This window comes from Nothoprocta perdicaria, unplaced genomic scaffold (assembly GCF_003342845.1).
Source record: "Nothoprocta perdicaria isolate Ctin4 unplaced genomic scaffold, notPer1 scaffold_206, whole genome shotgun sequence".
Lineage (NCBI taxonomy): Eukaryota > Metazoa > Chordata > Aves > Tinamiformes > Tinamidae > Nothoprocta > Nothoprocta perdicaria.
In genome coordinates, this window is record NW_020455272.1 from 806515 (window position 1) to 828435 (window position 21921).

Here is a 21921-nt window from a genome sequence, read left to right on the forward strand (position 1 = left end):
AGAAAAAAAAAAATGGTTTTTTTCTGCAGCTACATATATGGAGAGAATAGGGGTGTGTGTGTGTATGCATGCAGACACACCTGTATATATCTCTATATATACATAGTATTTATATATGTGTGTTTATATATATTAAAATTGTAAYGTAATTCAAGTCAGAAGGAACCTCAAGAAGTTGTTAGATCCACTACCCTGCTCAAACCTTGGCTAACTTCAATATTAGATCAGGTTGCTCTAGGCCCTGCTTAAAGTGTCACGGTAAGTGAGACTGATACTTAAAAACGACTCACAGCTGAAATAGTGGAATTAATTATAGCTGCCCGTAGTCATTTTCTATTTAATAGCCAAGAGTTGTTTTCCTTAAAACAGTAAGGCATTGTCTTGCCACAATTACTGTTTGAAAAAAGAAACTGCCCTTAAGGCAAAGAGAGTTTCCATGGCTCAGAGTTGGAAGGCAAATGAGAGTCCCATATTCCACTCTATTACAACTGCTAAACATCACCGGACTGTTTGTGGTAGATAGAAATCAGACTGGAATTCATTGGAGCACAGGAGACTTGCAGTGTGCTGTGGCAGAACTGCCATGAAGCAGTCTGGCTTTTAGTTTAATTTATAAGTTCTATGTTATTTCTAGACCAACAATTTAAAGCAAATAAAGACTCTTAAGCCAAATAGGTCTTATGAAGGTATGTTGCTGAAAGGAGTTTAAAGCAAATACGACAATTTTTATAGATAAACATTCTTTTCTTAAATTCTCTTTTGTCAGGGAAAAAGTCTGGATAGAACCCCCCACCACCATTCAAACATTTTCATTTAGAAAGCAGTTACTTAAAGAATCTACTTACAGTACAAATAAAATTTCAAATTTAATCCCAGAATTGTTGCTATCTAAATGCACTAAATAGGAAGAAAAGATTGTGCAAGTAGAAGTTAACGATATGGAAAAGGAATTATATCAAAATAAGGTATTAGCCGCAGTACAGATTAAGGCATTCATTTAGTTCATAGTTTAGATGAAATGTAATATATTTTAAAGTACGTACTTAGGTTGTAGTTGGCTCTTCTTTCGCCTTTGGTGCAATTGCTCTCAGCTTCTTGATCTCTGCACTTCTTTGTGACTGGAACAGGAGAAGCCATACTAAGAGTATTTGTTTAGATAAACTCCTTAGGAAATACAGTATGTACCTTCAGAAAACTTCTAGTTGCAAACTCCTATTGAGAGCAGMTAAATCTGTCCTGGAGAAGATTCCTTCTCTTGATCAGAGAGTGACGCCAGYGTGGAAGTTGTGACTTCTTGCTACATGGAATCCCAGGACTGGTTAGTCTGGGCAGGAACAACTTCTGTGTGTGACTGAGTGATTTGCCACAGTATTTGTAACRCTCAATCCACCCCTTATGCTTTAGAACTAGCTGTTTTATGAGTTGGCTTRGTGTCTGTTTGCAGAGACATTCCAACTTTATCTGATGAAATGAATGCTAAACCCACAGAGGTAACCTTCTGTTCAATGTCCAGATACCATAAAAACCCAACCATTTTCATCAGAGTCAAAGTTCAGTTTGCCTAGCCTCTTCCCCCTCTTTTTTTTTTTCCCTCATACCTTTCTGAAAATCATACATGCCAGAATTTATTCTCTCAATGCTTGAGATGTTTGTTTAAATGTGCCTGGTTGGTTTGTGGTTTCTGCTTTTGCCCAGAAATAAAAAGCAGAAAGAGGATTGATTTAAAATAGAATTTCTTCCCTTGCATGCCGGAAGGAGCAGATTGAGTGAGAATATATATAAGGATGCGAGCTGAGGAAGTGCATGAGAGAGCAAAAATGAAGTTATTGAGGGACCATAATTGAGCCATGTGTATGAAAGACATCGTGGAGCAGGCAGCAATCAGGCATGAGATTAGTGAAATATCATGAGTGCATTGAATTTCTCTCCTGATTTGATATCTCTGTCCATAGGAGAAGTAACCCCGGGATTGTCCCAGGTGGAATATGCTCTTCGCCGGCACAAACTCATGTCACTGATCCAAAAGGAGGCCCACGGCCAGGACGGGCTGGACCACACCGTCATTCTGCTTTCCAACCCTACATACTACATGAGCAACGATATCCCCTACATTTTCCACCAGGACACGAACTTCCTGTACCTGTGCGGCTTCCAGGAGCCTGACAGCATCCTGGTGCTGCAGAGCATCCCCGGCAAAGCGCTGCCCTCCCACAAGGCCATCCTCTTTGTGCCCTCCAGAGATCCGAGCCGGGAGCTGTGGGACGGGCCCCGGTCAGGCCCGGATGGGGCAGTTGCTCTCACAGGAGTGGATGAGGCTTACACTGTGGAGGAGTTCAGGCACTTGGTAACCAAACTGAAAGGTAATRGAAACCAGGGGAGGGAATGAGACGAGGAATGGGGTGTAGGGTCTGTTAGAGGTTGAGAAACGGTCTGTGACTCCAGCTTAAACCTGGAAAAGAGCCTGGGGAGGTGCCAAGGTGTGGGACAGGATAGCACAGGAACCTGTAAGTTTTCTCCTTTATGCTCTTGCTGTTTGGCTTCAGAGGTGGGTTTTCTTTTCTTCCGCTAAGCACGTTAAAGCTCTGGGAAACAATTGTGCTACGTAGCTATAGGTGTCTTAACTTTAAATGCCGGATTTAGGAGCCTCTATTGCAGGCATCAGTGAAGAGGTGTCCTATTTAGGGGCTCTGAATTGCCCTGATGGGAGGCAATTAGTGACCGACTGTAGCAAAGATCTGGACTTAGGCACCTCAAGCTGCCCAGTGGTAATTCCCCATCTTCTACTCCACACAATCTTAATGAGAGTAATTGTTAATTTAGAGGTAATCTGCRCATGCTACAGGTTTGTTTTGCTGCTCCTCTCTGTTCTGTGTTKGGTCTGTTGGTGGAAAGTCTTGCTAGTCCAGTGCCGTTCCTGTGCATTGTGTTTACTTTAGAAACCCAGTGATGTGATAACAACTGTTCCTTCCACAGATTCTAGCAGCCCAGCACACATGTGGCCTGGGTGCTGCATACAGAAAGTCTTCTGTGAAAGATCACGTGTTAAACTATTTCCTCTCTTACTTTTCTCAAAGTAGCCTTCACTATATTGAATCCTGTTGTGTTTCATTTTTATTTGAGAACCACATTACCTTCATGAGGGGTTCACAAATGGAAATACATGCTTGAATATCTTAGGGATTTTTCCTCCTCTGAATTCCTTATATGCTCATGCATGTGCCAGTGGGCACATCTGAAATTTAAGCAGCAGAAGGAACATGAGTGAGAGGTTGGTGAACCTTGTTACTGTTTTTGCCATATCTTTTTTTTTTTTTTGCTGACAGAGCCACAACCAGATGCAGCACCGAAAACTTGCAGGAACTTCAAAATAAGCTTAATAATGACCCACACAGGGAAGTTGTTAGTCTTTTCACCCTTGTCAGCCAAATACTGACTTACTCCCTGAAATATGAAGGTTACTATCCTTTAGATCTGTTCTTCTGCATCTGACCTCACACCCTCACATTAGAGCCTCAATATTTATAATTAGGAATGATCTTAAAGGCATTATTACATKAATATGACAATTTATTACCTAAAAGCTTTCAATAATATAAAATGGGCAAGTGCTTGGGAAGTTACACAGATAAATGAGCAAATGCTGTAGTCTTAAATACCGTACCTGATTCGGGTTTTTTTTTGTTGGGTTTTTTTTTTTTTTTTTTTTTTTTTTTTTTTTTTGGTTGATTTGCTTCTTTTTTTAACATCCGAAAGGATATAGAAAATAGAAAAGGCAACAAGGATGCTGAAATTACAAAAAAGCTATTTCTTGAAAGGACAGATGGTAAACGAAAGTTTGACGGGGTAAACAGGGTGAGGTACGAGGGATATGTATATGATTATGAAAAGCATGGAGGAGATTAATAGGAATGATTAATCACTTTTTCATAATTTATAAACAAAGRGAACACAGAATAAAATGAGAAAGGGGCAGGTTTAAAATAAATGAATCACTTTTAAATTACATTTTAAGTTGTGGAACACGCATGATGGAATATCAAGAGTGTAAATGGAGTTAAAAATTGTTAGTACCACGAGGGAGAGAGCTGTGAAGAGCAGATAATGGTGCTGATGCAGCCTTGGAAAGAAATCTGAAAGTAGAGGAGGATTGCGAAGGGGCATGAAGTATATATATATATATATATATATATTTTTTTTTATAGACTGTTTGTGAGCATGTGATAATGGTTACTGTCAGCAAAAAAGAGAGCCTAAATGGACTTTTGCTGTGACTCAGCTGGGCTCTTCTACACTTTTTCATTAATGACCCTTCTGTGGGGGAAAATGTGAGTGCTAACCCTGCTGTTCTGAATAGATTTCAACATAGGTTTGTCCTCAGTGAGTTTGTCTTGCCTGAATGGCTGAAAGTAGCAATTCATGCCCCCAAATGCTCTCAAGAGTAATTGAGAATGCCCYGCTTTGCATGGGGGGGGTTGTTGTGGGTGAGAAGTAAACGGCTTTGCGCGTTGGAGGGCAGGCCAGGGAGGTGTTTGGAACATGCAACACTGCAGTGCAACATTTGGCCTGTCTTACACAAGTTCTGCTTTCTACAGGATACACAAGCTGAACCTATGTATTCAAGCTCACAGTGATGATGATGATTAAAAAAACCCACAGTATTTGCATATCAGTAAAGATTTGTCAAATTTACATGTCATCGTGCTGATCTTCCAGGCTTTGAAGGGATAATTAATAGCCTGTGATAGTGACAGCACGTAGTCTGGTGTGTGACCACACTGCAGATTCAGAAGAAACTAACTTTTCAAATGTAGCAGCAACTGATCTGGTTTAGGAGTGAGTTTGTTCAGTATCAGGAGATTCCTGCTTTAATCTTTGTGTGTGTCAGCTTTGTTTTTGTCTTGCAGGTGAGTCGAACATGATTTGGTACGACTTGGCCAAGCCAGTGCATACACAGCTACACTCTGACTACCTGCAGCCCTTGGCTGAGATGAAGGCTCGGAGCCAAAACCACATCCAGGGCGTCCGACGCCTTGTKCAGAACCTTCGACTGATCAAATCTCCTGCAGAGATTGAAAGGATGAAGATTGCAGGGCAGGTGACAGCAGAGGTATGGGGCCATGTGCTTGCCTAGTGAGCCAGTGCATTCCCTCAATCAAAGGGATGGTTTTGATAAGGTGGGCAAGACTGGAGCAGTAGCACTGGGCTAGTCTGTTAGTTACTTAACTGCTGGCTGTCAAAATTAGCCAGTCCCAGCTCCCTCCACGTTGAAAGAAGAAGCAGGATGACTGCATGGACTACCAGGTTCTGTCACTTAGCATGTTTCTAGCCAAACCAAGTCAGCAGCTGGTTGACTTTTGCTTATAAGCAGCATCTCTTCAGGAACAAGGGTGTCCTCTTGTACTCCTTGCCCAACTTCCCGTCTCCTCTTGCATGCTCTTKTCTTCCCCATTTATTCTGATATTTTCAAGGAAAGTGGATTTTTGTGAAAATGCTGCCTGCATATCTGTCAGTTCCTCCTCCCTTCTCAAGTACCTTTTGAACTTACTGGCCAATTAAAAAAAAAAAAAAAACACCCACAAACAAACAAAAAACCTCTGGCAGTGATTTCAAAGGTGATTATGTTTTTTAAATATTAAAATAACGGAATGACAGAATTAAAAACGGAATGACATATCGAGTACTTCTCTGAAGGGCAAGCTGCACAGTATGTTCTTGTTAGACAAAAGAAATTTCCCAGGTGAGAGAATTTGTAAAATGCTAATCCAGGGAATCAGCCTCAGTCATCTAAGCCTTTTCTTCAAGAGTCAGAGTCAGTTAGACCCTAAGTACAGTTCCATAGAGCTTTGTTGGTTCTAGTCTTTACAACACAGCATATTTTGAGCATCCTTTGATTCTTGTGCTCCGAGACAATTGATTTAGGCTTTACTCTTTTGAGTAAAGAGGGTTTTTTTTGTTTGATTGTTTTTTGTTTTGTTTTTTTTTTCCCCTCAAATTCAGGCCCCTACACTAACTGAAAGGCTTCTCTCTTTTTTTTTTTTCTTTTTTTTTTTTTTTTTTAGGCTCTCATAGAGACAATGTTTGCCAGCAAATCCCCAGTGGATGAAGCTTTCCTCTATGCAAAGGTCAGTATTTCATGATTGGAATTGGGACTGAAGATTTGGATGTTGTTTCTCCTTCCAGAAAGCGAAGTGTCAGATATCCCATAATGTGTCTGCCCCTATAGTACATTTCTCCTTCACCCAGTTCTTGTGCTTCCTTGGAGATGCCCCTAGCACTCCTCAGCCAAGAACTGCAGCCTTGTTTGGGCACCTCCTTTGAATTAAGTGAATGTTGCAGGAAGATTTTTTTACAGTAATGTCAGCAGATTTTAATGTAAGGACTTTTAATAATAAAAAGATAAATCAATAAAAATAACTTTGCTACCCCTGGAGTTAATACCTGTAGTAAACTCTTASTCTCACCTAGGCGCTGGCCACAAGGTTCAGTGTTCTACCACTGAAGATCTAATGTGGATCGAATTTCCTGGAGCTTTTTTATTTGTTACCCTTTCCTCCAAGGAGCAATATAGATGAAGCCAAAGGTCCAGGAAAGGTTATTGTGCATTTTAAAGAAACATATAGAAAAAGAAGAGAAAGTAACCAAAAAGTAATCTTGTTTTCTCAGCTCTCATTGTCTCAGAAAACCCCAGTGTTGCAGCAACTAGTCCCATACCTGGTAGCAGGAAGCTAAGTGAAGGCTTGGAATAAGAGAGCATACAACTTAGTCAAGGGATGTGGCAATCTGGGAGAAAAGGGGAGGAGAGTATGTGGTGTGGGAAAGAATGGGGGGAACAGGAGGCAATAAGTGGCAAAGAGAGATAAAAATTGCTAATTTYAAAAATGCTGGAAAGAGGAATTCACCGCACCTGTGTTTGGGTGAGCTGGGAGTCTGTCTCAGGGGCAAGATGTGGGTATACMTTGTCCAAGCAGATTGACAGCTCTGGAGGAGTGTCAGCCACCAAACAGAAAATCCTGAATTGCATTTAAGCTTTCAGGAGAGTTTTTCTACCATTTACCCTCACTCTGTTAAAGAGTCCAGAGAGTGTTGGGGTCTTTGTATATTTGGGCATGCAGGGAGTGTATTTATATCTGCGGTGAGTGTAACTTACTGTAGATGACAGAATTACCATTGATAAGAATTGACAAAAATGGTAAATTACCATTACATCTAGTGTTTGCTTTATACAATGTAGTGGAAAAGTTGATTCCTGTAAAGTGTATGAAACTCTTATCTGTTTAAGTAAAATGCAGCCTATTTTCTACTATCTATTCTATAAACTATCACTGAGATAAAGGTAACAGAAAAAAAAAAGCTGGAGGTGTAGAAAGATAACAGAAAAAAAAAAAAAAGCTGGAGCTGTAGAAGGGTTAGGGAAAAAAAAGCAAAATTTCCATTAATAAAGTGGGTCTTGTCTCTTCCTGTCACTATACATGACTTAGATATGTAAGACAAAAGTCTTCCATATAGAAAAGTAGGAAGTACCATTAAAATAGTGACAGGTTTACATAGTGGTTGGTTAGTTCACCTGCTACATCTGTGTTTTTCTACTGTACTCTATGTTTTTCTACCGTACAGAGTACCAGAGCCATCGTGAAGCAGAGTGTATTTACTGGAGTCTGTATAGACACCTCTCAGTTACAAAATGAGGACAAGCTTTTGTTGGCCAGCATGTTCTGTAGGGACTTTTTTAAGGAATTGCAAGGAGGTGACTGTTYCAATGACATCAGTAGGATTTGACCCTCTGTTCTGACACAGATGGGCCTGTGTTGACATGGCACTGAGCAGCGGTACTAACTTGTAAAGAAATTGATTTTAATAAAAATACATCTTACAGGTCAAATTTTCATTGCAAATTGTGATTGGAATCTTTAGTATAAACATGAGCATTCTGGGTGTTCTCATACAATTTTGTTTGGATTGCTGTTACCACTTCATTATAGTGGCAAAACAGATTTACTTTCATTAGAATCATAGAATCCTTAATGTTGGAAGGGACCTCTGGAGAGCATCCAGTTCAACATCCCCGCACACGCAGGCTCACCTAGTGCATGTGGCACAGGATTGTGTCCAAGCAGGTTTTAAATATCTCCAGAGAAGGAAAATAAGCTTTATTATTATTATTATTATTATTATTATTATTATTATTATTATTGCTATCAAGGTAAGGCATACTTTAAACCTTACTGCTAGTTGGTCAGGGTCATAAAAATAGATACTGGTCTAAACATGCTAATAATTTTTAATTTTAAGCAAAACAACGACAAAAATAAACCCAAAACTGATACTGTGCTGCCACTTAGAATCTTTGAAAGCAAAGATGTGTGGGGACTGGACGTTAAGTACAAATCATGACACGAATGTATTAGAACCCAATGAGCACCTGATGCAGTATTTACCAGCTTGTACCAGAAAGTTCTCATGGGACAGGTTGAGGGTTTAAAGGGCTCCTTTGAAAAGCGGGCAATTTCACATTTTCCATCAGTGTTCTTGGAAATTCCTTTGACTGCTTTCATGTAATCAACCTGCTGTCCAGTTTTGCTTTATGTTGTAAAAATAAAGGTGATGGTTGTAGGGCACGAGCTGTAGTAGCTTTGGGGCAGCACGTCACCTGAACCAGCAACTCCTGCTCTCTGAACTGCTCTTTCAGTTTGAATTCGAGTGCCGGGCTCGCGGTGCTGACATCTTGGCCTACCCKCCTGTTGTCGCTGGTGGCAATAGATCCAACACTTTGCACTATGTGAAGAACAACCAGCTCATCAAGGTAAGCCCTACGCTGTCCAGTAAGAAGCAGTACAGGGACATGCTCTCCCCTTATGTGTCTCGGAGCGGCTCCCTGTTTTGACTGAACACATCCAAACACTTTAGTGGATGCTTTCATGTGAGCAGGGGAAAGAAAGCCTGCCTTGCTTGGCTCTGTTGCCCCTGACAGTAGCTTGGCGGATTCCAGGCTTTTCCTTTCCCCTTTGCCCTTGCTGCTGTGGCTCCTGGAAGAGCGAGGAGCTCGCGAATACTCCGTTCAACYGGCGTGTGTGCCCAGGCTGAGGGTTCCCGCTCGCGCTGTGGCGCTGGGTGGATCGCAGGCCTTGCAGCCRCAGCGGGGCCTGCAGGCGCTCGGGGGCTTCTGCTCCGACCTGCTTTGCCGTGTGAGGTGCAGCAAGGCGCTCCTGCTCTGGCTGAGCTGAAAAGCCTGCCGGCTCCATGCAGCCTAGCAGAACAAGGAGGGAAAGGAACAGAAATGGGAAACGGGAAAGAAACAGAGGGACTATAATAGATTGTTGAGAGGCGAATTGGACAGCAGGTAAGTTAACACACCTGCCTTATATTCAGAAGGCTGTATTAATGATTTGAATCCACATTCAGTTTTCCTGACAAAAAAAAAAAAACCAATCTGCAGACATTCTGAGGAGCAGTGTTATGATACTGCTGAATTCATGATGTGCTTTTCAGTGGAGCGTGGTTTTTTTCCTCTGTGTTAATGCAGGGTGAAGCCTTCCCGCTAGCATTGTCTTTTCTTGATGCTAGCTTGCTAAGAGACCTTGAAATGAGCTGCACAGACGCACGTACAAAGGATATAACAGGCTGCTTTTGGCAGAAAGAAACCTCATTTGTTGTCCTGTCATCCAAGGTCAAGCATGCTCATGTAGCTCCAGTTGCTTCCATTAAAGTTGCACTAAATCACTCTTAATTTTTCAGAAACTGGTAGGTTGGAGGTTAAACTCACAAACTTGATTCTTGCCTTTTATTTTTTTCTTTGTGTGCTGCTTTGTGTGCTACAGGTTTTGTTGTCAACTAGCACAACAAAGTACCTAATTTGGAAGGTCTCTCTAAGACTTTGTTCTCCAGATTTTCAGTGGCAGTTGGTGTATTGTGTTTCTAAATGTGCGTAGTATCAAAGTGTTGAGTATTGGTATCGTTGTAGGGCTCCAACTCTGCTTGGGCCTGCTGAGGTCCGGCATCTTCTCTCAAGAGCTGAGGCAAAGCAACGTTCAGGCCCCCTCTACCCTTTTGGAGGAGTACAGGGTCTCGGGTGTAGCTTCTTGCAGTAGGAGTGAATTCATTCCAGGTGTGAATGAATGAGGCTACTGTTTCAGAGCCCTGAGTAACTCAAGGGAAATATCATCCTTTTTTTTTTCTTTTTTTTTCTTTCTGTTTTTTTTTGAGTAAATGTGTTTGAATGTCAGCACACTAGAGTTCAGACTTTCTAGATAATCAAAATAGTTGCAGACTGCCTTGCATTGAAACAATCCAACTGGACGGGCCTGTTTAACAGCCTGTTAAAACACTGTATTAAACAGTTGCACCTTGAGTGATGCTCTGCAAAAGGAACACGTGTCTCTGCAGTGCCTTTGTAAATATATATAAGAAGTTTATATAATCTTGTTGCCTCTTTGCAGACAGAGAAGTCTACTCGGTAGCTGCGCTGACCCTCAGGGTATTTTTTTTTTCTGTTCTTCTCCAGGATGGTGAACTGGTCTTGCTGGATGGTGGATGTGAGTCTTCGTGCTACGTAAGTGACATCACACGTACGTGGCCCATCAATGGAAGGTAGGTTGGCCCAAGGGGGTCTTCAAGGGCTCTGAGAAGCTCTTAAATGATTGGTGATTTTGTAAGAAGACTGAGCGTGTGTAGACTGTGTGTGTGAATAGTTTCAATATGTCCCAATCTATGGTTCTTGAAAGTAACCAAATTACATAAACCAGTCTTTGAGTAGGAGAAACTGTATTCCCTACTGCCTCATTAATTACTGCATGAGTACATGTGATTATTGCTATTTTAAGCTATTGAGGTATGCTTAAAGTGCAGAGAGGGCTCTTATGAGCCTTTATTCAGCTGTTGTTGACTCTGGTTTTGTGTAAGGGAGCGGGAGTTCGGCTGACCTACGTGACTGTGGCAGCTGTGAATAAGCTGGTATAACGTCCTTATGGTGGTGGGTTTGATTGCAGTGTTTTTGCTCAGGTCCATCCTTTTTCCAGTGATAGGTTTGTCCTGCTCTGCTTCAGGATGTTAGCCAAGTAATCTTGCCTCTACCCAGTGTATGGAAGGGCATGTTTCATTCCTGTCTTACCTGGCATACCTGGCATTTGACATAAGGAGACAGTTTTCTCTTTTCTTTCCCTGTTTCTGCATCAAACTGATGCCAAAAAAGCTTCTGGATAGAGGAGTTAGCTRTGAAAAATGCCCTTCGTTCCTCTTCTTGCTGTTTTTCAGATTCACTGAACCCCAAGCCGAACTATACCAGGCTGTCCTGGATATCCAGAAGTCTTGCCTGAGCCTCTGCTCCCCAGGCGTCAGTCTAGAGAATATCTACAGCCTCATGCTGAGCCTTGTTGGACAGAAACTGAAAGAGCTGGGAATCCTCAAGAGCAGCATCACTGACAGCCACTTCTTCAGGGTACTTGAAGCTTTTTTTAATCCAGCTTTCCTCACTGGGAGTGACTGTTGCCTATTTTTAGGTAGCACTAGGGTTTTACTTTATATCAGGAGTTTGCTGCAAAGTGAGTTTTCTAGTTGTACACATTTACTGTGCTTTAATTTGTACTGTGGACTGGTCTCAGCACAGAAGCTGGATTTCCTGTAGGTGAAGCTAAACTGGAAATTGCGTTCCAATCTAGTGGACATTCAGTCCACAAACTGGTCTGAGTAACCCCCTAAGTCCTGCATGGAGTGAGGATGCTGGTCCCTCACAACCTGCTCTTTGGCTCTGTAGATCCATTCCTATTAGCCTGTGCTACTTGTTATTGTAGATGGAGCTTCAGAACAGAGACAGCCTGAAGGGGAACATGCAGGGAAGCTGCCACTAATGCAACAGTCCAGGTCCTGGGCAGATTGCAGGCACTCAGTCCTAGCTGTGCAATCTGTTTAGCGTGGTATAAATCTGCCCTGTCACCAAAACGTACAGCCTTGTCTTCTGTCTTTCCCCCTGCTGCCTGCACTGTACTTCTTTGTGCCAGCATTGGGATTCACAGAGCTCCTTGCTGAACAGATTGGGGAACTGGTCTGCCTCAAAGCTGAGCCTGCAAATACAACAGTGCTAGTTTGCGGTTAGGGAGGTTGCTCTGGTCCCACTCACTGCAAACTTGTGTGATTGATGACAGCAGCACAGGAAGGATGGCAGGAACCAGGTGACAGAGCAGCAACCCTTTGGCAGCAGCACAGATTTCTGCGGATGCAGTTGCCCTGCAGCCCAGGCTGGAGCAGCAGCACGTGGCCCCGCGGGCCCACAGCCGCCGTTCTGGCCTGGCTCGGCAGGCGGCAGCACAGCCAGGGAGACCCGTGTCCGCAGTGCACTCCGCAGCGAACGCGGGGGCCTGGGGCCCTGCTGACAAGCTGCTCCTTTCCCACACCCTGCAGGGGGATTAGGGTGGTGCAAGGGAGTCAGGGGATTCAAATGCTGCAGCTTCTGAGTGAAATCAGTAGAACTTCCTCTCCGGAATGACAGGACAGCTCTTGGCCACATCGCATAGCAGCTGTGTCAGCTGCTGCTCTTTGTCACAAGCGGCTGATGGGAACAATGTGAGGCTGAGATGGTTAAGGGATGGAGAGGACTGAGGCAGCAAAGTTCAGTGAGCAAAAAGCTGAAGCCTTGCCTGTCAGGTTGAGGGACTGGTGTGCTTGAGCTGTTCTTTTCAGGAAGGGGTAAAGCTAATCTGTGATTGACTCAGAAGAGGGAGCTCGTGTGGCTGTTTTTCAGGGCCCTTCAGTTCTGGTAAATGGAAGGCAGCTCCTGGTGACCATGTGGTAATGACAGTGAGACTGCTAAGCATATTCCTCTATCTCTTCTATATTGGAAAAACAGGTTGGGCTGTGCTTGACTTCACCTCAGTGACTTGTTTTGTCTCCTGCCAGGCCGTTCGAAAGTACTGCCCGCACCATGTGGGCCATTACTTGGGCATGGATGTTCATGATACCCCGGATATATCCCGATCACTGCCCYTGCAGCCGGGCATGGTGATCACCATTGAACCAGGTAAAAAGAGATGTACTCAGAGCTGCACTGAAACATGCAATGCTAAGAGTAGCAGTGTCTCTTTAAGTAGTTGGCTGGTCCTGAGACCAAAACATTTGAGTCCTTATGAGATCAAAACTGATTACAGCATTAAAAAAGCCTTGAACTATCTCCCTCCCAAATGCATTACAGTATTGGAAAACATTATTACCCACCCAGACACTGCCAAGGTTACAGATTTTGAGAGTGAGCTCTCAAAAGGCTCCATGCCACACAAAGCAGACTGACGTACACATCTCGCTGCCAGCGCTTGACCTGCAGGAGCACAGGCCGACCGCAGTGCAGAGAAGCAGAGTAAATTCACTTGCACTGAGATCTGCATTACTGTGACTAAATTGCTACCAGTCACTGGTGGTGTAAGTCTCTGCTGAGTGCTGCAGTCTCCAATTATAGGCATTAACAACTTCTCTTTGCAAATTTGGCCTTTCACGATGAATCTTTCTTCCTGCTTGTCAGTCGCTTTGGAGCTGTCAGCTGGAAACTGATATTTAATCCTTGGATTTTCTCTCCTCCCATTCTGATAATTGTTAAAATCGTCTTTGTGAAGACAGCATTGAGAGCAAGAAGTGCAGAAAGGCCAGCTGCAATTGTGAAAGTTTTTATTAACATGCTAGTTCTGTACACACTGAGAGACTGTTTTTTGTGCACCAGCTGCCATGATTGCAGGGGGAGAGGGCAGCTTTCCTTGTTAACCTTCCTCTGGGCCAGTGTCTCTTCTTTTGCTGAAAATCCAACTCTGCTCTCGCGCAGTAAGGGAGAGGTGTTCCTCTGAGAGTGCTACAAGGGCTTTAATTGCTCCCCTTCTTTCAGGCCTCTACATCCCTGAGGATGATGCGAGTGCCCCAGCGAGGTTCCGCGGCATCGGCGTGCGCATTGAGGACGACGTCGTGATAACGGAGGACGCGCCCCTCGTCTTGTCTGCTGACTGCCCCAAGGAGCTCGAGCACATCGAGCACATCTGTGGCCGCAGCTCGTGACACCTCCGCTTGCCTCTCGCACCCACCTCAGGAGACGCGGCCCCCTCTGACCGACTCACTGTGACTGSTCAGGCTGTGGGTGCTGCCGACTGCTGGCTGCTGACTTGAAACTGTGGGGCTCAGGAGGGGTATGGAAATAGCTGAGGCAATGAGGACTGAAAAGCAAAGCAAGCCTTTGTATGAGCGACTTCGCTCTGGTTTGGTTAGGGCTGGTGCTGCGCTGCTGTAGAAGGTGGAGAGGGATTTGTTGCCCTTCTGTGTGGATCTACCTGCTTCGGTGCCCTCAGAGAGATGCGTTTTGTTGGTGCCACCAGCAGAGCCTAGACCCTCTACACATCTGTGGGTGCTGCTGCTGAGAGCCTGAGCCTTGTTGTGAACTCTTTAGCACTAGTTACACAGTGGTCAGATTTTAAAAGTGCAGCTTTGACAAAATGCTGTTTTTGACAAAGTTGTGCCAGATGCCTTTCGCCTYTACAGGACTTTGGGAGGAGGGCATTTGACAGGAAGATGGGTCCCAAAGGGAGTGAGTTTAACTGAAGTCTGTGTAGAAAAGATTTGAGGCATTCTGAGCGTGAACGTGTCTTTGGGCCTTGTTCAAGCTGGTGCCCAATAGTGCAACAGCAGGGGATAAAAAAGCCTCATCTGGTCTTCCAGCATATTGGAGGGCTTGGTAATTGCAGAAGAGACTGATAGAGCTCAGGAGGACACAGCCATTCTCTGCCTTCCACATCCCTTCATTTTGTCCCAAATCTCTGTTGTGGTCTCCTGCTCTGAGCCCCCCTCTCCTGTGGGAAGCAGGGCCCTGCTCGCTACACTGGGCTTCCTTGGGGAGCTCCTGGTTGTTGCCTGCACCTGAGTTGTCCCAGAAGGGCCCAACACCTTTCTGCTTTTCCCGTAGCTGCCCATAGGTTGATCCGTGCTTTGCTGACGAGCTTGCGGTGTGGTGAGTTGGAGGTCTTTGTATGGCTTTTGTGGAGTAGTTTTCCTTTCCAGAAGGCTGCGGTCATGAGCACAGCTGCCTTTCGGGCTGTGCCAAGTGCAGGCAGTAACTAATGCTCTGTGATAATATTTTTGAGGAAGCTGCAAATATAATTAGTGGCTGGTATGGATAGGAGCAGAGCTGGGTCCCAACAAACAGCAGCCTGCCACCCAAGCCATTGTATGCAGAGGTGCATATACTTTCTAGGTCAAATATGWTCAAATATGATGAATACTGTGAGGGTATTTTGATAATTTTTATTTTAACACTTGAAAAAACAATGCCTCTAAATAGTGCCCCTCCTGTTATTTATGCTTGCTTTTGCTTCTTATCTGTTTTTCCTCTCCAATTGCAAGTTCCAGGTTTATTCTCAGTTATTGCTGTTTTTTTTTTTTTTCTTATTACTACCTATGTTGTCCATTTTTGGTCCACCATTAGGTCAGTGCTTCCTGATCCCTGATCTTCTTGCTGGTCAGTGTCCTTTCCTCTCCCCATCTACTCCAGTCCCTCGCGGTGGATGTTGTCAGACCACACGGACAAGGTAGTCAGAGTTCCCAAGTTCCCACTCCTGGCTCTGGTGCCGACTCTGTAACCTCCAGCAAAATCTGATTTTCCKATTTTAATTTTTTTACTCAGACATACGCTGCACTCTGGGTGTCATGCATCTCCCATGGTTTTTAATGGGAGATAGATGCATGTACCAGGGTGTGAATTTGGCACTTGAAAGGCAGCCAAGACATGCTAATATTTTTTTTTAAGCATAATAAACATTAAATGCTTTTACAGAGTTTAATGTATCGGTTTGTGCGTGACTAAGAGAATCTGCTCTTTTTTTGATGGAAGTCTTTGTTAGATGTTCATGTGTTACGGTGCCAAGTACAGCGTAAACTTGGAAGGAAGGCTCWTTAAGTATGAACACCCAGAAACGATTATTTTTGATGTTTTTTGAGTCTGTAGCACATTGTTGTTCCAGTTACAAATACTAGAGCCATATCAGCAAGAATAATTTGGGTTTTGGATCTATGTGAGGAGCTTAAATATTGTTATCCTGAGAGCTACATGTTTGTGCTGAACTGGCTATCTCCCTCTGTACCTAATTGCAGAAGTAATGATTGTACTTACTGTAAATAAGCCTTTGAAGTACATACAGAAAATTATTTTTTGAAATAAAACAATTCGTAGAAAGTCATTTCTTGGGCCATCAAATTGCATGTCTGTTAAACRGAAGCACTTTGAGAAGAGCATTATTTTTCAGGGAGATTTATAAATTATGTGTAATTTATTTTTGTCTTGAAATCRCATTATGAAATGCAGGCACACACTGATTACTGATCACTCAGGAAAGCTGCAACATGCAAACATTAATAGATCTTAGGAATGTTGAGGGTGAATGTTTCTGTCAGGAAAAAAAATATATGTGATTTTGCTGAGGGAGGAGTAGTGATCTGCTAGGGCTGCTGTGTCCTCCATACCATTCAGTGTGTCCAGTTTAGGCTTGGAAGTGCTCCATATTCTGTATTTCTTCCACAGCATCTAGCCACTTCTTCAACATAACCCCACTAATGTTTTGAATGTGTTGTTCCATGAAAAGAGTGCATTTTGCAGAACATTTTGAGTTTTATCAACTTGAAATATTTGAAGGCTTTTTCTCAGTTGTTGCAGGCGGAAAATCAGAGCACCATCTGGGACCTTTACAGATGTCACAGTGTCCCTTGAGTATAATCCAGTTCATTAATATTTTACATGTTCTTCCTGAAGAAAGTGCAAAGAAYCCCTTCTCCAGCTGCCCACAACAGCAATGTACCCCTCCAGTCAGCAGTGCTGGGCTGCCAGGTTTGCCAGATAATTTTTCCACTGAACATATACCTTGCTGCAACCACTTGGGTGCAGGAGTGGCTCTCACTGGCCACACAAGTTGTCAGCTGCCTGGGAGGATCCCTGGAAGTGAATCCACTTCCTGCTCCTAGCTCTGGGATCCAGTCCTTACCTTCATTTTTGGGAGCGTGAGTATGTAAAACCGTAAGGCCTCTCTTCCTGGGCCTTGCTGGTTCAAAGGGAATGGAGGTACATGGAAGCACTTATGAGGAAAGATTTTGTAGGAACTGTGGCACAATTCTTTGGAGAATTGGCATACGAGACAAAATGTTCCTATGAAAGCCAGCCAGCCCTACCAAGAAACAACTTGGTGGACAAAGGAAGCCTGGCAGGCCCCTCTTCCCCATTTTCCAGTCCGTCAGACCACCTGCTCTGGTCGCAGGGGACTTGCTGAAGCACAGTCTGAGCAGAGGTGCTGATTTGTAGCTATGCTTCCAATGTCAAAGTTGAATCTGGCATTTAACACAATCTGGCATTCAATCTCTGTTACCTGTGAAAAATACAATTTCAGAAAAGACATCTGAAGTGTTATCAAGTAATTTGTCAAGGAAATCTGATGGTTTGGGAAGGATGGGCAAATTGAGGGACCATTCAGAAAAGAAGGGAGATGAAGAAATCTGCAAGGTACAATGCAAGATTCATGAGAAAGAATTTGGAAGTGTGGGAATGTGTGCAGGTGGATAGGAGAGCMAGGAGAGAACAACAAGGTATAGAAAGGCTGTTCAGTCTGTTGTCAGGGTGGTGCAATAGCTTTAAAACTAGTTTTGCTGGSCAGGAGATCCTGATTGATTTGTCCTACTTGAGAAGGGGAACAAAGGAGGCAGATTGTATTGATGAATTTGGTCCTAACAGTTTAATTATTTTTTCAAAAATCAATAGAATTATCATATGAGAAAATCTTCTTTTTTGCAGTTTTATGTTATTGATCATGTGTCAGATTTTAAGTAATGAGAAGGAGAAAAAGTACATTTCTAGACAAAACCTTCATTATGATGGAGGGAGCAAGGCTGACGTTACATACTCTTACGGTACCCAAATTACTGCTAYGGAAATTCAGTAATTACTCCCAAGAGAATTATTATAAAGCAAAAAGAGTTGAGGTTAAACTTAGAAAAAAATCCRTAAGAGATAAATGACCAAAATGTTTTAATCATGTTAATACTTTGTGTAATTGGATAACAAAACTCTGCACTGCAATAAATTGCTTTTTTTTGATCTCTTTTAAACTGAGTTGCCTAAAAGCCTGTAGAGGCATCTTTTCATTAGCATGCAGATCTAAGCCTTTAAATTTATGTTTCTGAGGTCATTTCAACATCTCTGTTATGTATGCTACGTACATCTGTGCTTAGCTTCAGCTTGATTAGAAATCATAGCTTGGGCACTGTCACGGGACTGGCTCTAGCAGTGCCTCTGGCTTATAAGATTCATTTTCTTTCAGAGGTGTAACAGTATTTAACTTTAAAGCAGAATTTTTAAGAGAAATTGATAGCAAGGGACGGGCTCAGTGATACTCAGTTTCTCCCCTCAACTCACTTGGCCTTCTCAGGATTTGTCCTCTCTTAACTGGTTGCAGCTCTGAGCCTTGCAGGTCTGCTGGTATTACCTGTGTTCACTGACTCCAACCACACGGCTCTCTGTTTAACTGCCATGACAGGACTGGCCTTTAACAAAGACAAGGAAGGAATTTCTGTCTGGGTAAGCCTGACGCTGGCATCTGAGCAAGGAAAAAGTAAATAAGGAAGTTGGTAGTAGACCCTAGAAGGAGAACATTACTGTATCGCTGTTTGRCCAGCGATAGGACGAGGGGTAATGGCCACAAGCTGGAGCACAGGAAGTTCCGTCTCCAGGTGAGGAGCAACTTCTTTACTGTKAGGGTGACAGAGCAGTGGAACAGGCTGCCCAGGGAGGTTGTGGAGTCTCCTACTYTGGAGGTCTTCAAAACTCACCTGGATGCCGCCCTGTGCCACATGCTCTGGGTGTGCCTGCWTGAGCAGGAGGGTTGGACTAGATGATCTCTAGAGGTCCCTTCCAACCTTAAGTATTCTGTGATTCTGTAGGGTTCAAAACGTTCTTTTTATTGGACATTGAGGAAACAAGTTGGTGTTGGACAAGTGATGTTCTAGCTTGGTTTGGGAGCTGCTTGGGAATGTTGATGTCAGACACACTGTGGTGGGACAGAGCTGCCTGACAACAGTTGGAACTCCGTGGTGGTTCCTTACACTGCAGGTGATGAGGAACAAAGGGCTTTGTAAAGGGATCTCTTTTCATGATCCAAGAGAAGAATCACTGCAGCAGAGGCTGGGAATGCCCAGCCCAGGATTTCATGGTCAGACTCAAGRTGAAGTTGAAGTAAACTGTGCCCGTTCGAGGGAGAGACTCTGTGCCCTGGGCCGAGCTAGTCCTCTGCCTCCGTGCGCTTTTGCCAGAGGAACGCAAAATGGGACCAGCCCCTGATCCAAGTTAAGATTACGCAGCCTTAGCCTCCCAGTAGGAAATAGTGGATCTCATGGAACTTCTTACCATGTGAGTCCTCTACTCAGAGAGGAGGCATGGGGACAGCACGCTTCGCTTTTCCAGGCTAACGAATGCACAAAGTGGTTGTTTTTAATGGGTTTCTAAGCTTTGTCAGTATGTGCCTCATGGCAGACAATGAAMACGGGTGGTTTTGATGCTACCAATGAATACCCTTTCTTACCTCCACTTGACAGACTGTGGTCATTGCTTTTTAGTAGCCTTAACAAATTTTRTTATTTTTGTTGGCTTCCCTATGCTGTTGCCATAGTGTGTCCTCAGGATCCCATCGTGCTCCRGTAACTACTTTGTACCACTGTGTCCTCAATAGGCCACAGTGACCAGGTCACGTATGACCTGGATGAAGGGATGGAGTGCTCCCTCAACAAGCTTGATGATGATATGAAACTGGGAGGAGGAGCTGATACCCTAGAGGGCTGCGCTGCCATCCAGAGGGACCTGGATGGACTGGACACCTGGGCAGTGAGAAACCTCATGAAGTTCAACAAGACMACGTGCAGGGTCATGCACCTGCGAAGGAATAAGCCTGGATACCTGAAAAGGCTGGGGACTGACCTTCTGGAGAGCAGCCGTGCAGAGAGGGACCTCAGCATCGTGGTGGATGACAAGATGACCATGAGACAGCAGTGCCCTGGTGGCCAAGACAGCCAATGGGATCCTGGGGTGCATTAAGAAGAGTGTCTCCAGCAGGTCGAGGGAGGTGATTGTCCCCCTATACACAGCCCTGGTGAGGCCACATCTGGAGACTGTGTCCAGTTCTGGGCTCCCCAGTACAAGAGGGATGTGGAGCTGCTGGAGAGAGTCCAGYGCAGGGCTACGAGGATGATCAGGGGCCTGGAACATCTGCCCTATGAGCAAAGGCTGAGRGAGCTGGGCCTGTTCAGCCTGGAGAAGAGAAGGCTGAGGGGGGACCTGATCAGTGTCTATAAATACCTCAAGGGAGGCAGTGAGGAGGAGGGGGCGGCCTCTTCTGAGTGGTGGCCACTGATAGAACTAGAGGAAATGGCCACAAACTGAAGCATCAAAAGTTCCACAGGAAATTAAGGAAAAAAAATCCTAACAGTGAGGGAAACAGAGCCCTGGRACAGGCTGCCCAGAGAGCTTGTGGAGTCTCCTTCTCTGGAGATCTTCAAAACCTGCTTGGATGCAGCCCTGTGCCACGTGCTCTGGGTGTCCCTGCGTGTGCAGGGGGTTGGACTAGGTGATTTCTAGAGATCTCTTCCAACCTTAACCATTCTGTGATTCTGTTGGACACAGGTTAATGTAGCTGGGATTAAAAGAGTTTCCACCACGGGACTGAAACCGCTGTGGGGTCAGGTCTGGTTGCCTCGTCCTGCTCTGTGTGTGTCCTCTCAGCCCAGTTGTGYCCATCTTGTCTATGGAGTCAAGAGAGACTCAACCCTACGGAGAGCACTGAAGCGTCCAGTCCTTTCATTCCCAGGCAGTTGTGCCCTATTGCAGAGACCTGAAATCTCCAACTCCTTCTCCTCAGGACTTGTAAAGAAACTAGTTTRCGGCCAGAAAAGAGTCGCTTGTCGCACTGACCTGCTGCTTGTCAGACCCATGAGGTGCTGCTGAGGCTCCTGTGATGCACTGCGCCTATCTGGGATGTACATGGCTTTCCAGTTTAGGCTTTCCCCCCTTCTTTTCTCAGGAGATGGGCTTTGTAACAGCTACARGGGGGTTACTGTGGCGACTGTAACCAGGCAGAAGCGTACAGTTCGTATGGAGAGAGTCTGCGCTGGTGGACTCGGATATGATTAAAAACGTTTTAAAGGCACACTCTACTTTTTTTCTGCCTTCCCTTGCAGAACAGAGAAAGCTTTCTAAAAAGCCTTCCATTAAAAAGAATAACCTGGAAATGTATCACTCATCTTCTATGATCCTATGATCTTCAAGAGCATGGGTGTTTTAATATACATATATATATATATATAAATACATATATATATTATGCACACAAATCTTGTGACTTATGTGGCTAGTTAGAAATTGTTCACATGCTTTGACTCTGCATTTCCTTATTCTTTATTTGGATCTTTCRCTAAGCTTAATCCTAACTCTGAAAGTCTCGGGTGTGTATTTGAAGGRTTTGGGATAATTAAGCTGTCTCTCTGCTGCATTTCACTGCGATGTAACCTTTCCTGTGCCTCCATCTTAAGGTTCTTCTTCTGTTGTATGTCACTTTGCTGCCGTATAAGGTGTTTGAGGAGACTGTTCTGTGAATCTCTCCTGCTCGCTGCCTGTCCGGAAAGGTGAGAATTTGCTGTCTGAAAGATGTGATCATTACGCTGGAAAACTCTGAAACTGTTCATGGCTTCATGTAATGTGACTTATGAAGCCAAATTTATTATTCTAGCTTAACTTCTTAAAAAATAATAATTGCAACTATTAGATATAAAGCTGTTAATTTCTTCTGGTGTGCAACTCTCTCTTCCAAATTTCAGTGGATGTTCACAATGTATTAGAAACCTGATAGTCTCTTCTTCCAAGCTCATTTAAGACAAGAAATG

General features: G+C 44.0%; 1 protein-coding gene and 1 long non-coding RNA gene across 2 annotated transcripts in view; both read left to right on the forward strand.

The window, feature by feature from the left end:
* The window catches only part of XPNPEP3 (X-prolyl aminopeptidase 3), a gene marked incomplete at its 5' end in the record, with an annotated part of 16623 nt that extends 623 nt beyond the window's left edge, over positions 1 to 16000 (forward strand). The window contains 8 exons of the mRNA XM_026038276.1: positions 1953 to 2360; positions 4905 to 5107; positions 6060 to 6122; positions 8687 to 8800; positions 10499 to 10584; positions 11248 to 11431; positions 12886 to 13006; positions 13856 to 16000. Coding sequence (XP_025894061.1) covers positions 1953 to 2360; positions 4905 to 5107; positions 6060 to 6122; positions 8687 to 8800; positions 10499 to 10584; positions 11248 to 11431; positions 12886 to 13006; positions 13856 to 14022 — 1346 coding nt within the window. The remainder of the gene's footprint in view (positions 1 to 1952; positions 2361 to 4904; positions 5108 to 6059; positions 6123 to 8686; positions 8801 to 10498; positions 10585 to 11247; positions 11432 to 12885; positions 13007 to 13855) is intronic.
* A 5435-nt stretch (positions 16001 to 21435) lies between these two features.
* LOC112946474 lies at positions 21436 to 21921 on the forward strand. Its single transcript, XR_003249250.1, has 2 exons — positions 21436 to 21663; positions 21856 to 21921. It is a non-coding gene; the product is annotated as an uncharacterized LOC112946474 (long non-coding RNA).